A 14,772-nucleotide genomic window follows, 5' to 3' on the forward strand; every position below is an offset into this window, starting at 1 on the left:
TTCCCAATGAGACGAAATAATTTGCTCTTACCTAACAAGCCATCTTGTTGACCAATGAAACTACATTTTGCAAACTTTTTTGCTAATTTATAAGGTTTTCCATAATTTGGTCTCACACAATCTGTGATTTAATTTCATTTCTTTGTATTTCCTAAGACAAGTTCTAAGAAGATCCCATTTCTCAATGACTGCGCTTTAATCTACAGTCAATTCCACAGTCTAGCTTGTATCACCAAGTGAGCATTAGCACGATATTGAATTTTATTGTCCGATCTCATTTTACAGGCTAATAGATCTTACTAAGTTATGCAAAAAACACAATTTGTAAGCAGCAAAGATAGCATTTGAACACAGAAATCAAGTCTTTTAAAAATAACTTCCGACTACCATTCCTAGCGTTGTGTTCTCGTACAAGTCCTGAAAAGCCGCTGTTGTTTTCATCATTACCCTGTTCTAACCTGCGGCTGCAGACATCCCAATCCAAAAAGCAGTTTGAAGCAGTTTGCTTTGTTGCCTCACGCATGTCATGAGCCCCACGAGAGAAGAAACAACAACCATGGCTTTCCAATCCCTGAAGAACTTGCTGCCCTCACGCACTTCAATAAACAAACTTATGGCTACACGGACATTTTGGGAACAGTTATGGGAAGATTTGCTCCAATAATGGCAATACATTTTATATACAAAAGATGTGGAACACAGTGAGTCCCTCTGAATGCAAATATGGAGCGCATCATTTATAAATCTGAGCTTCTAAAACTAGGTTTAGGTGTTCTCTTCATGCTTAGCGGCGGGGTTGTTTATGAATCTAAAAACCACAATCTTTTGAGATGTTAGCCGTTTTGAACACACTTTCGGCCTTATTCAGGATTAAAGTTTCTGCCTGGAGGTGTCTGTACTGGTGAAACCTGGGTCCTTCTTTTCTGTTGGGGTTAATGAAATTGGACAGCAGGCTCAGCCCCACCCCCCTTTCAGATCTTCAGACCGGACTCCCAAAACACTGGGCCCCTCACAAAGATGGCACGAAAAAAGGTCTGGACCAATGGGGAGTGGCGTTGCTCGCAGTTGCCTAGGTAACAGCCAATGAACAGAGGGAATTGTGCCCAGTGCGGCCGTCAGGGATGGCGGCGTCCAGTGGGGCTGAGGCGGGTGGAGGTGGCGGAGGGGGAAGTAGCAGTAGGGAGCCCAGGGCAGCAAAATTCCTAGCAGCTGGAGCCCCGCGTCGAGTCGGGGCGTGACAGTCGTCTCCAAGACGCCGGGCTCAGGTTGGTGCGCAGCGCGGGTAGGAGGAGGACCTGGGAGTGCTGTCCATCAGGTAGGGACTGAGGCGGCAAGCAGGTGACTGGGCTGGGGAACGAGCCTCTGTCCTGGCTGTACTGACCAGAAGGTGGCTACGAGTGGGACCCCAAAATTGGGTTTGGGGTCTCAACCAGAGGTCGTAGCCCCGGAGAACACAGGACATTGGTTATCAAGAGGGGTGTGCCGGGTTGTGTCTGCAGGGAATGCCAGACCTGTGGAAGCTTGAAAAGCCTGTGAGTGGGAACCGACCCCCCAAAACGGGACGGAGCGGGGCTGGAATGAAAAATGCAGTGGAAGACTGGGGTGCCTGGTGAAGGTCTGGGGCTTTGTTTAATCTTGGGCGCGTCTGTGCCACAGGTAGGGAGACGACGTCCCACATACTGAGCCTTGGGGATGGGTTGTCATCTCTGTAATTCAGCATCCACGTAGGGTACCAACCAGAATAACTTCACAGTATTAGGGCCCAGCCCAGGCATTCTCCTTGCCCTTGGCATAGATAGAATAGTGTTCTGACAGTATTATTTCGGGGAGCCTATCACTCTGTGTTACTTTTAAAAAAACTCTTCCCTGTACCGGCGTTCTCTTTTCATCTTCTTGAATCTAACTATCCCATATTCTTCCTAAATAAAACCTGTTTATCATAACAATGCCACTGTTTACTTTCCAGGTAGGAAAGGGATTAGAATTATAAAATTAAAACCCAACTATTTCCTATTCATTTAAAAACATATTATAAAACAGTATTTCCAGTTTCCTAATCTTTGTTCATCAGAGCTTTCTTTTTCTCCTCTTAGGGCTCAAAAAACTTATGGTTGCTTCCTTTATAACTAAAAGAACTTTTGTTAGATTGCCTACCCAAGAGAGTGGCTTTGAGGACCGTTTGGAGATTGTGTGGGTAGTTAGGGTGGTGGCTTCCAAACAAAGGGTCTCTAATTGAGATATGGTTGTTTTTAGGTTGGGGATGGAGGAATTGTTATTTTGTTCTAAAACGTCTTAATTTAAGCTGGACTTGGTGGAGCCTCAAGAGGCAGAGGCAGGTGGATCTTTTTGAGTTCAAGGCCAGCCTGGTCTACATAGTGAGTTCCAGGATAGCTAAGGACGACATAGATCCTCTTTCAAACAACAACAAAAGCTTCTTAGTTTAGACAAAAGTTGCTGCAAATACATAAATGTTCTTCAGTAAGCTTGGTTTTATTAGAGAGAGAGAATGTGAGAAACAATGAGAGAATGAGAGACTTGAGAGATGGCTCAGCAATAGTCTTTATTTACTGCTTTTGCAGAGGGCCAGGATTCAGTTCTTAGCACCCACGCATAACTCCAGTTCCAGGGGATCTAAAGGCCTCTTTGGCCTCCATGGGTTCTTGTACATACATAGCACACATACATTCATGCAGCTTCACACACAGACACATAAATCTAAAGCACTTTAAAAAATGAAAACAATTTCTTATTTCTGTTTTTGAGTTCTGTTTGAGCCATCCATTGAAGGAAAAGAAAAGGGTAAGATAGCAAAAAAAAAAAAAAAAAAAAAAAAAAAAAAAAATATTTTCACTGCTCTAGAATAGTGGACTACAGAGAAAAAGTAATGATTTTATGTTATGGTTTGGACTGATCGTTTGCAGCTTGTCTATCAAGAGTAGAGAAAGGACCTCTCTGGGAATGTGAATCGTCTTGGTTTGTGACTGGATTCCTTGTATAGATCTAAAGGCTAGGGCATCAACTTTTATCAACAGGATTATGTAAGCAAGAATTATGAACATTGATCTGTGTCGCTTATTATTAAAGTATTGAGCTTTTCCATTTTCATTAGGACTGGATACACTTTATTAAACTATATCTGTCTCAGTAACGATGGATAATCTTGGTTATTGGTGAAATTCCCTGTTGGCCTCATAGCTGTAGAACTATTAATTATTACCATTAGTTACATGATTCATTGGTTAAAATTAATACACTGTCCCAGGTAGTGACAATATTAGCTGTTTGAACACATGTTGTAGTTCCTAAGAAAATGTATTCAGCCATAGCCTGGGACCCATAAGTTCGACATATGTTTCTTTTAATTAGTACTTCTGATTTGAGTCTTGAAACTGGACATGGTTTTGACAAACCACTTCTGAATTTACTGTGTCTCTCTAGATCAAAAAGGAATGGAAACTTGAAAACCGGCCTGGAATGGACTCGGATAGGTTGGCAGATGGTATTCAGCTTTATTATCACAAAACAACGAATTAACCCAACACTTAGTTTCAGACTACCCCACAATACTCCCAGAATCCTATGGAGGTTCCATGTAGCTTCCATGAAGAGTAAACAGGTATAAAAGCATCGTCCCCTGAAGCCTTGTGGGCCCACCTCTTAGGTCTCACTGCAGTGACCCACCAACGTTTGAGGAAAGAGAAATTGGTTAGCCACTGGCAAACATCTAAAGAAAATTCCCTTTTTGTACTATCTTCTAAGTCTACTGACTGTCTTCTTCATGACAGTACAGTTATAAAATTTAGTCAAAGATAAACAGTTTTTCAGCCAAGAATGGTAGTGCATGTCATAACCCAGCACTCAGGAAGCAGAGGCAGGAGGATCTTTGTGAATGCAAAGCCAGCCTGGTCTACACAGCAAGCTCAAGACTAGCCAAGACTTCATAGAGAGACCCTGTCTCAGAACATCAAATATACTTACATACATGCTCATACACACACTTACACACACGCATACTCATTACATACACACATACTCGTATACATATACACTCACAGACATACACTCATAGACATATATACAATCATATAAACACACACAAACATATACACACATTCATATATATATATATATATACTTATAAACATACTCATTTGCATACACTCATATACACACACATACACACACATATATATATACACACACATACACACACATACACACACACACACACACACACACGCTCATATACACACATTCATATATATATATATTTATAAACATACTCATTTGCATACACTCATATACACACACATACACACACACACATATATATATACACACACATACACACACACACACGCACACGCTCATATACATACACACAGCTCTTCAGATTCAGGTGGGTGTGTTTTGAAGAGTTATAGCAATTTGGAATTTTTTTATTATGTTTCTTGAAATAAGGTCTCATATGTAACCCTGACTGGCCTGGAATTCAAAGGCATCTGCCTGCCTGTGCCTCCAGAGTGCTGGGATTAAAGACATGTAACTCCATGGCCAGCATGTTTGCAGTTTGTCTCATCATGTGACTTTGAAAAGCTAAAGATGGCCTGTAGCTCGAAGAATACCTTACTTAACTCCACTGTAAAGAGTCCTCTCTTGAAATTCTTATGGAAAACTTCTTACCTTCCTCTCATTAATGTTGTATTTGCTGTGAAGCCTCATTGACCTTGGCCCAAGCCTGCTCTGATGCTGGGCTGATGATAAGAGTTTCAGTTTCTCTGTGGCTTGAAAGAAAGGAAGCTGTGACTGGCACCAGTCCCACAAGTATTTAAGGATCCTCTAGTTCCGGGGACTGACAGTACAGCCCCCATACTCTGAAGAAAAGCTGCCTTGTTCTGTTGGCATCGGGCAGGTGCTTGCGAGTGAGTGAGACTCCCAGTTAATTATTCGTCACGGTGATCTTTAGTTGAAACTTGCGGTGTCTACCTATGCTTCAATCCTGGTCCGCAGGCTTTCAAATGGTAATCTAATGATGTGTTTCTTCAAACTATAGGTTCCTAAGCTCTAGCTACACAGAATTGGACTCAGTGGGTGTCTTAGTCAGGGTTTCTATTCTTGCACAAAATATCATGACCAAGAAGCAAGTTGGGGAGGAAAGGGTTTATTCAGCTCACACTTCCACATTGCTGTTCATCACCAGAGGAAGTCAGGACTGGAACTCAAGCAGGTCAGGAAGCAGGACTGATGCAGAGGCCATGGAGGGATGTCACTTACTGGCTTGTTCCCCTGGCTTCCTCAGCCTTCTTTTTTATAGAACCCAGGTCTACCAGCCCAGGAATAGCACCACCCACAATGGGCCGCGCCTTTCTCCCTTGATCAGTAGTTGAGAAAATGCCTTACAGCTGGATCTCATGGAAGCATTTCCTCAACGGAGGTCCTTTCTCTGTGATAACTCCCGCTTGTGTCAAGTTGACACAAAACCAGCCAGTACAGTAGGATTGAGGTCGGGCCTATGAATCTTCATTTTATCATTTGAGAGAACATTGTAAAACTTAAATATAGAGAAGACAAGGGGTGAATAAAAAGATCTAGAAAGTAGAAAAAATAACTTCTATTGTTTATTGATTCTGTTTGCCTCTGTTTATACTTAATGGTATCTAAAATCTGTCTCTCTTCTTATGGGATATCCTTGAATACAAAATTCTTTTACCACCCACTAGTGCCTAGTGCTATCGGTACACTTCTTTTGCTATTATACACACTTAGCATACCTTCTGTTTTTATTGTACGTTACCCCACCACCCCCACCCACATGAAGATGTGAGTTCTTACTGGGGGATGACACACACCTCTAAGTTATAGTGGCCTGAAACAACTATTATTTCTTTGCCCGGTGAAACCATGAATCATTAGTGTGGGGCCCCGGCTCAGCACCCTCAACATCTTTCTGAGTTCAGGTTTCTGTGGTCAGCTGGAATAATTACTCCATGTGATCTCTTCTCATCTAAAATATTAGTCTAGACTCCTGCGCTGGAAACAGAACAATTCCAAATGCAGCATAGAGACAAGCCTGGTGCTTCTCAAATCTCTGCATTTAAATATCTGTATCATCACCTTTGGTAACACTGCATTGACTAAGTAACTCACATAGCCAATGCAGACTAAGCCGAGTCTGTCTCCACCAACTAAGTAATGCACACACCCAAACTGAACTATTCTATTTATTCGTCTGGGGGGGGGGGAGTCCCCACTCTGCTCCTCTGGGGGAAGGTAGCTCCTCACACTGTAGGTCCCAGGGAAGGCTGCTTCTGGTGCACTTTGCCTGACCAGGAGGAGTTCAGGCTGGGAGGCATGGGAACAATCCCAGCTGGGTGCTGCCAGGCCTGTGAACAATGGGAGGCCAGTGCTCAGTCCTGCTGGCCAGGGCCATAAACCCCTGCCTGACTCTTAGAAAAGTGCAGAGTCTGCGATAAGGCTCTGGAATAAAGCGTTCACGGGGGACAAAGGAGTCAGGACCACAAAGGAGCCAGGACCGAGGAGAAGGTTTCAACGTGTGTCTTTATTTTTGCATGCCTCTCTCCTTTGTTCTGTTCTTTTTAAACAGCCCAAGATCCAACCACCGGATTCCCATACGTGTGCCTTTAAGATTGGCCATAGTTGTTTTCCTAATGCTGTGTGTGTGTGTGTGTGTGTGTGTGTGTGTGTGTGTGTGTGTGTGTGTGTACTCGAGCGCGAGCAGGGGAGGGAGTTAGGGAGTGGCCGATTTGGCTAGAGTCTACATCACTCTCTCCTGTGGAGGTGGGGTTTGGGGCTAGAGCCTTGTACATCTGCCCCATTGTGGTGCATCCAGGCAAAGTGGATTTGCAATCGGGAGTTGAGAAAGCACCTGCCAGTTGACAGTTACCTGTCTTTGGAGCTTCAACTGAACTCAATCTCTCACATTTCTAACTTTGACTCTTCAAACCCACACTGAACTAAGGCAACTCTGCCTCTTAATAGGAGAATATCTCTTCCTCACAACCATCTCTGACGGGACTCCACTGCTCCAACCCCTCCTATTGTCACAGTCATTTCCTGTGACATTTTTGATCACTGCTTTCACATGCCCCACCCCCAACCCCTAACTTAGCTGCTATAGTCTTCATAGTTTTCAGAGAGCACCATGAACAGGTCTGACCTAAATCAGAGGCTCGGCCTGAAGGAAGGAGGGTCAGCATAGTCAGAGAGAGTTGTGTGCGTGTCCCTTGCTCAGCCACCAACAAAATTTTTGTTAGGAATAATCCTTAGGGTTCTTTTTAAAAATTATTTATTTATTTCGTGTACATGAGTACAGTGTAGCTGTCTTCAGACACACCAGAAGAGGGCATCAGATCCCATGACAGATGGTTGTGAGCCACCATGTGGTTGCTGAGAATTGAACTCAGGACCTCTGGAAGAGCAGTCAGTGCTCTTAACCACTGAGCCATCTCTCCAGCCCTAGGGTTTTGTTTTGTTTTTTTTTTTAACTTTATGTGTATGACTATTTCCCCGGGGGTATGTATGTGAACTGTAGTACCAACGAAAATCAGAAGGAGGTTTTGGGTCCCCAGGAACTGAAGTTTAGATGGTTGTGGAACACGATGTGAGGCTAAGAATGAAACCTGGGTCTTCTGCAAGAGCAACAAGTGCGCTTAACCACTGAGCCATCTTGCCAGCACCACCAAAAAACTTCTTAAGCACCCTGAGCTTGTGCTTTTTTGTCTGTAATATGAAGGAGCTTGCATTACATCTGTGCAGTTCTTTAACAACTCAAGGTCTCGGTGTATAGTATCACCCTCTACATAAGCCATCTTATCTAGGAGGACCAGCTCTTTGTTTTTCCCCTGTATAACTTGTGTTTTGGTTGTTCTTTTACTCTCTTTGCTGCTTGCTTTTATTTTTAACCCTCTTTTATATTTACCTATTTCACAACAGTTCCATGTAGCTGAGGATGACTTTGAATGCATGATCCACCTGCCTCTGCCGAGAGAGATTACAGACGTGCACCATGGTTGTGTGCTGAGGGCTTGAGGGCTGCTCACCTCTGTACTTGACACAGGATTACCTTGTCTCTGGTCTAGCTTACTGTTTCACCTGCTGAACCTACCGACCACATTATATCTTCATTGAGGGGACCCTGTTTGTATGTCCACTGAGCGCATCACAGGATACAGGGACTGGCTGAAAACTTTTAAGAGAAGTAGGGATGAGAGTGCTTTATCGGAGATGGAGGTGGGTGTCGAGGAGGGCATCTTAAGTGACCCAAGGTAGGATAGCACTGGAGGGAAATGTGCGCCCAATGACACTGCTGTCTCTGTTTCTTTTAGTCGCCATCCTCTTCTGTAAGCTGCCGCCATGACCCTGACAAAAGGCTCCTTTACCTACTCCAGTGGGGAGGAATACCACGGAGAGTGGAAAGAGGGTGAGAAGAAGCCCTGGGGCAGCCAGCTTCATTGAGCATCATTCATTCATCGAGCATCATTCATTCCCCACTGCAGGACTCAGCTCCACAAAGAGCCTTTCCTTTATGTCAGGGCTTAGCGACTAGAAACGAGTCCAATCTTTTCACTTCCGGGTGTACAGTGCTTTCACACCATCTGCTGTCCTAAATGGAAATGTGCCCAGAAGAGCCAAATAAATTCTTTTGGGTGCAGTTTAGAGGATTCAGGATTCAGAAGTTAAGGATGATCTGGAAATTAGTAAAGACCCTCAAAAACAAGTAACATTCCTTGCCCTGACTTCCCTACAACAGCTTTTTACAGCTGGAAGTAATCTATTCTTAGGAATAGCAGAATGCTTCAGGGCTGTGAGCTATGCTACCTCACCGTAAGCACTTTAATGGTTCCGTTTGGAAAGTCAAGCTGGGCACCTTAAAGTCTCTCGGTGTCCAGTCCTAGCAAGCCATGAAGCTGCCCCGAGCAAACAGGCCTTTCCGCACCCACAGGGGTGACGGGCAGGTTTTTGTGGACAAGGCTATGGAAAAGAGTGGGCTGTTAAGCCAGTGGGAAAGGGACCCTGAAGCTTCCCCATTCCAACCTGGTACCTGCCCTTCTCTTTGCTCAGGCCGGAGACATGGTTTTGGTCAACTGATGTTTGCAGATGGTGGCACCTACCTGGGTCACTTTGAGAATGGGCTTTTTAATGGCTTTGGAGTACTGACCTTCTCAGATGGCTCAAGGTAAGTATAAAGGCATTCCTTTCTCCATCTTTAAATGAACAAGAGTCTGATACAAATATGACCACTGGTGGTTGTCTGTTCAACCCCGAGCTTGGCCAGAAAACCGAAAAGGGACGAACAATTCTTTTATTGATTACTTTGCTTCTTAAACTAAGTTTTATTTATCTCTATGTGTTCTTTATTTGTGAAGGGTGCGCCACAGCGCTTGTGAAGGTTGGAGGAGTCGGTTCTCCCCTTCCACCACGAGGGCCCCCAGGATTTAACTCAGCCATCAAGCATGGAGACCAGTTTCATTTTGTCTTGCCTGCCTTTATTATTTTAAAATAGATGTAAAAGCCAGGCATGATGGCACATGTCTGTAATCTCAGCACTGGGGAGGCAAAGGCAAGAGTATCCTGAATTTGAGGCCAACCTGAGCTACATGCTGGTCCAGATGGCACTGGTAGAGTTTTGGGTGAGCTTCGCTCTGGGCCTTGACTAACAGACCCACTGGCAACTTCTCGCCTCTGTTACCACACACAGCTAACCTACCCACGAAAGGCTAACCAACATCTTGGTGTCTCTGCAGGTATGAGGGGGAGTTTTCCCAGGGCAAGTTCAATGGCGTCGGAGTCTTCATTCGCTATGACAACATGACCTTTGAGGGAGAATTTAAAAATGGCAGAGTAGATGGTTTTGGTGAGTTTCCCAGCAATAGAATGGTAATTTAGGTAAATGTAACGTGGACGGAATACTCCTCCTTTATCCTAATTCTTCTGTGGCTCTCTCCAGCAGTCTGCAGTGCCCATACCCATAGCTTTTTCCTCTTCCTCATCCTCTACACATCAAGCTGACCCGAAATTCATGCCTTCCCCTTCTCTCTGCCCTCCTCACAGGCTTGCTGACTTTCCCCGACGGCTCTCATGGAATACCCCGCAATGAAGGCCTGTTTGAGAACAACAGGCTTCTGCGGTGTGAGAAATGTCCCGCTGTGGTTCAGCGGGCTCAGAGCGCCTCCAAGTCAGCCAGGAACCTCACTGCCTGACGGAGCTATGGGCGCAGCTGGAAAGGATCTGTAAAGCGGCGGCCTCCCTTGTACGCGTGCGAGGTGAACAAATGAACCGGTTATGAGATGAGAATATCCGTGACACCACAGCCCGGGAGGTGCTCCCCTGCCAATCAGGAGTTCAGTCACAGAAAAGTGTGGAGGATTTTGGCCCCAAGACCCTGTGGCAGTTATGTCCTACCCTTACCCAGTGCTGTGACTTTCTCTCCATCAGATAACCTGGCCTTTGACTTAGGACCAGTCCTGTGTGCTACCATTGGAGAAATCAGGCAAAAGACGGGGGTGACTGAGACCACAGCAGCTCTGTGAAGTCTAGGCCAGCGCTCTTCTGGGTGTTACCCTCTCACTCCCTGCACTTGGAGGCCTGGCTCCAGACTGGTCTCTGTGTCTTCTTATCCCTCCTCAGTGTAAAGAGTGTGGTTTTCTTCTCCCTCAGCTCGACCTGAGTCTTCCTTACCTGAGTTACGGAAGACAGCCCAATCCCTATCTGTGCCTCTCTGTTCCCTTAGATATCAGACAGGATCCCTTTATAGAATAGCCAAGTAAGAAACTAGTGTAAGAGGAACTTATGACCTGCTTCATTACTCACTCCAGGGCATAGGGCAGACCTCTCTGGCCTGGAATCCCAGGGAAGGCTTGCACTGAGAGTTCCTCCCAGAGTACCATTGGATCAGACTCACTGTCCCTTGCCTGTTTAAAGACTTGGATCCATCCTAGTGTGGAATGTCTAGCATTGGCCCCTCTATTTGACGCTTGACTCTTGAAGCAGCTCTTGGCCTTCAGGCCTGGGACAGATCTTCCTGCCAAATCATCACAAGGTCTCCAATTAGCCTAGGTCCCAGCCCTAGCCCAGTCCCTGGCCCCATCTTCAAACCACTCTCAACAGCAGACTGTGATGGAAATTATAGCTGTGTGCCTCTATTTATCGTCTGAACTGTACTGTAGAAACAAGTGTTTATAGGAATAAACCAATCACCAGAACTGCCTATAATTAGTGTCATGGATTTACTAGACTTGAGGCCCCATGAATATTAACTGTTGGATATTTGTGGAAACTAAACAGAGAGATGCTTGGAGCTAACACAGGACACTTTGCTACATGATGTCATCTGTTTCTCAGAACCCCCGTGGGGAGCTGGGGAGAGAACCAGCCAGTGGACTGCTTTCTGTGCAAGCATGAGGACCCGAGTTCGATTCTCAGCACCCATGTAAATAAATAGCTGGCTGTGGCTGTGCATGCTTAAGACTCCAGGGTCTAGGGACTCAAAGTACCTCTGGGGCTGACTGTCCAGCCAGCTTAGCCAAGTACCAAAATGAATAGCTCCTGGGGGACACAGAATGTTTGCCTGTAACTACACACACACCCTCTGAGAAGTAGGTGGCATGAGGTTTTTAAAACCAGCAGGCTCAGAGCTGCAGGGGTGGCTCAGTGGTTGGGAGCACTGGCTGCTCTTCCAGAGGTCCTGAGTTCAGTTTCCAGCGACTACATGGTGGCTCACAACCATCTGTGGTGTGATCTGATGCCCTCTTCTGGTGTGTCTGACGACAGCAAACGAATGAATCATTTTCTGACTATAGTTTCCTTCCACTGGATTCCTTTCACCCTGAGCATCAGTGTATAAAAGCCCTGATACCAGTTACTGCCAGACCTTCTGGGTGACCTCAAACAAGTCATCTCCTGCCCAAGTTTCCCTTTTCCTACAGTAGCAGAACACCCTCACCATAGTAGGTCATTTACAGTTCTCACCTCAGTCTTCCCTACAGCTAGCTCTGGGAGAAAGGTTTATTCTAACCAAATACTCGGGGAAATTAGGGGACTACTCCAAGGCTTCATAGACACCAGGGGTCCCAGAACTTAAACCCAAGGTTGTTGAAGCCCAAAGGATGAGCTCTTAGCCAGCTTTCTAGGCTGCCTCTCCTGGCCCTAGAATTTTTCCCATTAGCCTTAAACCTCCTAATCTGTAAGCCCCACTGCTCTGGAAAGTGACCATGAAAGACACTTGTGGTTGGTGATTATCTTTTGAAGTCTTCTCCAGTCTCTGCCCCAAACAGGGACCTGTTCTCTATTTAATGAGTAATTTAAACTTGTTCTCTTGGTTTCTCTGCTGCTGGTCCTGAATTACCACCAGAAGAGCGGTTTTGGAGAAGGCTGTCTTTTTGATTGATGTGTCAAGGGTTTCTAAATATCTCAGCTGAGCCCTTTTGTCTCTCACTCTCTGTCATTCAAAGCCAACAACAGGGAGCTGGGGAAATGGCTTACTTAGTAACCAAAGTGTTTGCTACACAAATATGACCTGGGTTTGAGTCCCCAGCACCCACAGAAAAAGCCAGGCATAGTGGTGTGTGCCTGTAACCCCAACACTGGAAAATTGAAACAGGCAGCTCTCAGACACTGCCAGCCAGTATGACCAAAATGACAAAGTCCAGATCTAATGACAGACCCTGCCTTAAAAAAAATAAAATGGGGAGTCAGAGGACACCCTGACATCAACCACTAGCCCTCACATTGTCTGCATGAATAATTGCACACGTCTATGCATATTAAGAAAAAAAATCATTGTTTCCCTAGACTACCTCTCTAATAGTAGGCTTCTGCTTGAAATTACTAAGGCTTCACTTAGTGGTAAGAAAAGATGACCATTCAGGTCCCACAGCCTTTAGGAAGATCCTTGGCATCTGGCCAGGAAATCTACTACATAGGCATTCAAGTCTCATTTATTATGTTTTATTATAGTAACAACGTGATCGGTTTCGATAATAAAAGAAAGAGGGCAGTCCTATCATTCCCAGTCTTCCAAGATTCATACCTGGGCTTGTCAGAAGTCTTCCAGAGTGTACATCAGGTGTCTATCCACCAGGTGTCACAATTTACTAATGTGACAAGGCACTGGACTGTCTCTGTCATCCAACAGTGGGAATCAAAGATAGAAACAAGACTAACTAGGATGTGAGTTAGGAAAGGACATTGTGGCCGGAGCGCAGCTTGGCTGCCTTTCAAAACCAAGAGGCACATCCTAACCAGGCCAACCCTGGCTTTCTGACACGTCATGCACAATTAAGATCTCTAGCTTCAAGTTAGAAGTGACAGTCCCTTCAGTAGCCAATTTCCTTGGTTTTCAGCTACACCCCTTACCCTTTTGTTAAGTTCCCAGGTTTACCCATCTTAGTACAGAATAAAGTATCCACAGTAGAGACAAGAGATTGTTCCTTCCTGGTAGGGGTCTCTAGGGATTCTGTGCAGGGTGTGGAGGTGAGAAGCCACAGGCTGTGAAGAGCTGAAAGCTGAAAGCTTTTGGAAAAGGAGCCCTGTGTGGGGGGAGGAGGTTGAATAAGAATGGCCCCCATAGGCTCATAGATTTTGAGGGCTTAGGGAGTACTACCATTTGAAAGGATCAGGAGGTGTAGCCTTATTGGAGGAAGTATGTCACTGGAAGTTGGCTTTGAGGTTTTCCAAAACCCCAGCCAGACCCCATGGCTTTCTCTTCCTGCTTCCTTCAGATCTGGAACTCTCAGCTACTTGTCCAGCACCATGTCAGCCTGCGTGCTGCCACGCTTCCCACTGAGACAGTAACGAACTAACCCTCTGAAACCGCAAGCTCCAGTCAATGCTTTCCCTTATAAGAGTTGCTGTGGCCATGTGGTTCTGACTTCGGAGTTAAGGATACAAGAAAAGGGTTGTCGACTCTCCCTCTGTGTCTGAGGAAAGCCGCTGACGTTCCCTTATGAGAGTTGTTCGTAGCAGTAGAAGAACGCTAAGACGGACAGTGGTACAGGGAACAGGGCGCTGCTGTAACAGCCCGACTATTCTTCTTGTTTGCAGAGTGTGGACTTTGGGACTTAGGACTTGCAGTGGGGTTCAATGGGCCAGCCTAGCAAGAGCGCGGAAGACAGCGGTGCTGAGAGCAACGAGTAACATGGTGGCCACACTAGGTTTCAGAGGAAAGAGTAGTGTTACGTGGCCTGGAGATAACTGTTCTTGGGATTATTTTGTCAAAATGTGGCTGCTTTTTGCCTCATCCAAAAAAAAAAAAAAAAAAAAAAAAAACCTGCTAGAGTCTCAGTTGGAAGATTTTGGTTTAATATGATTGGCAGAGATGTCAAGACAAGCTAGTACTGACTTTGTTTCATGGTTTTTAGTGACCAGTCTTATGCAGACCTACGAGGAAAAGGTCAAGTGGGGCAAGGGAAAATATAAAATGTAAAATATACAAAATATTAAAATTTGAGGAGAAAAAGAACACCAGGAAGTGTAACAGAGTTAAGTCCAGTGCTCAAGGAGATAAAAAAAAAAAAAAAAAAAAGGTTAAAGAAAAGCCTAATGTTCGAGGGAATAATGGGAATGGTGACCTCAGGGTAAGGCCTCGCCCAGATAAGCTTGCAACTTGTGAGACAGCTAGTGGAATGTATTTGACAGAGGGGGGAAGTTCCAGCCTCAACAAACAGCAGAACTTGGCAGCTTTGGCCACATGGTTCTGACTTTAGAGTTAAGGATACAAGAAAGAAGTTGTGGGCTTTCTGTTCATGACTAAGG

At 45.2% G+C, this 14,772-nt stretch overlaps 1 protein-coding gene across 2 annotated transcripts; it reads left to right on the forward strand.

Moving 5' to 3' along the window:
* Nucleotides 1-1,166: 1,166 nt before the first annotated feature.
* On the forward strand, nt 1,167-11,152 carry MORN4 (MORN repeat containing 4). Of its 2 annotated transcripts, none has more exons than XM_080911875.1 (5): nt 1,167-1,265; nt 8,346-8,440; nt 9,082-9,196; nt 9,765-9,874; nt 10,072-11,152. In XM_080911875.1, exons 2-5 carry the CDS (start codon nt 8,374-8,376, stop codon nt 10,218-10,220), a joined length of 441 nt encoding a protein of 146 aa, XP_080768001.1. In that variant the 5' UTR covers nt 1,167-1,265; nt 8,346-8,373; the 3' UTR covers nt 10,221-11,152. The 2 variants fall into 2 exon arrangements, with proteins under 2 accessions (XP_080768001.1, XP_080768000.1); XM_080911874.1 differs by having other exon boundaries at nt 1,174-1,315.
* Nucleotides 11,153-14,772: the final 3,620 nt, after the last annotated feature.

This window comes from Micromys minutus, assembly GCF_963924665.1.
Source record: "Micromys minutus genome assembly, chromosome: 2".
In the NCBI taxonomy this organism is placed as follows: domain Eukaryota; kingdom Metazoa; phylum Chordata; class Mammalia; order Rodentia; family Muridae; genus Micromys; species Micromys minutus.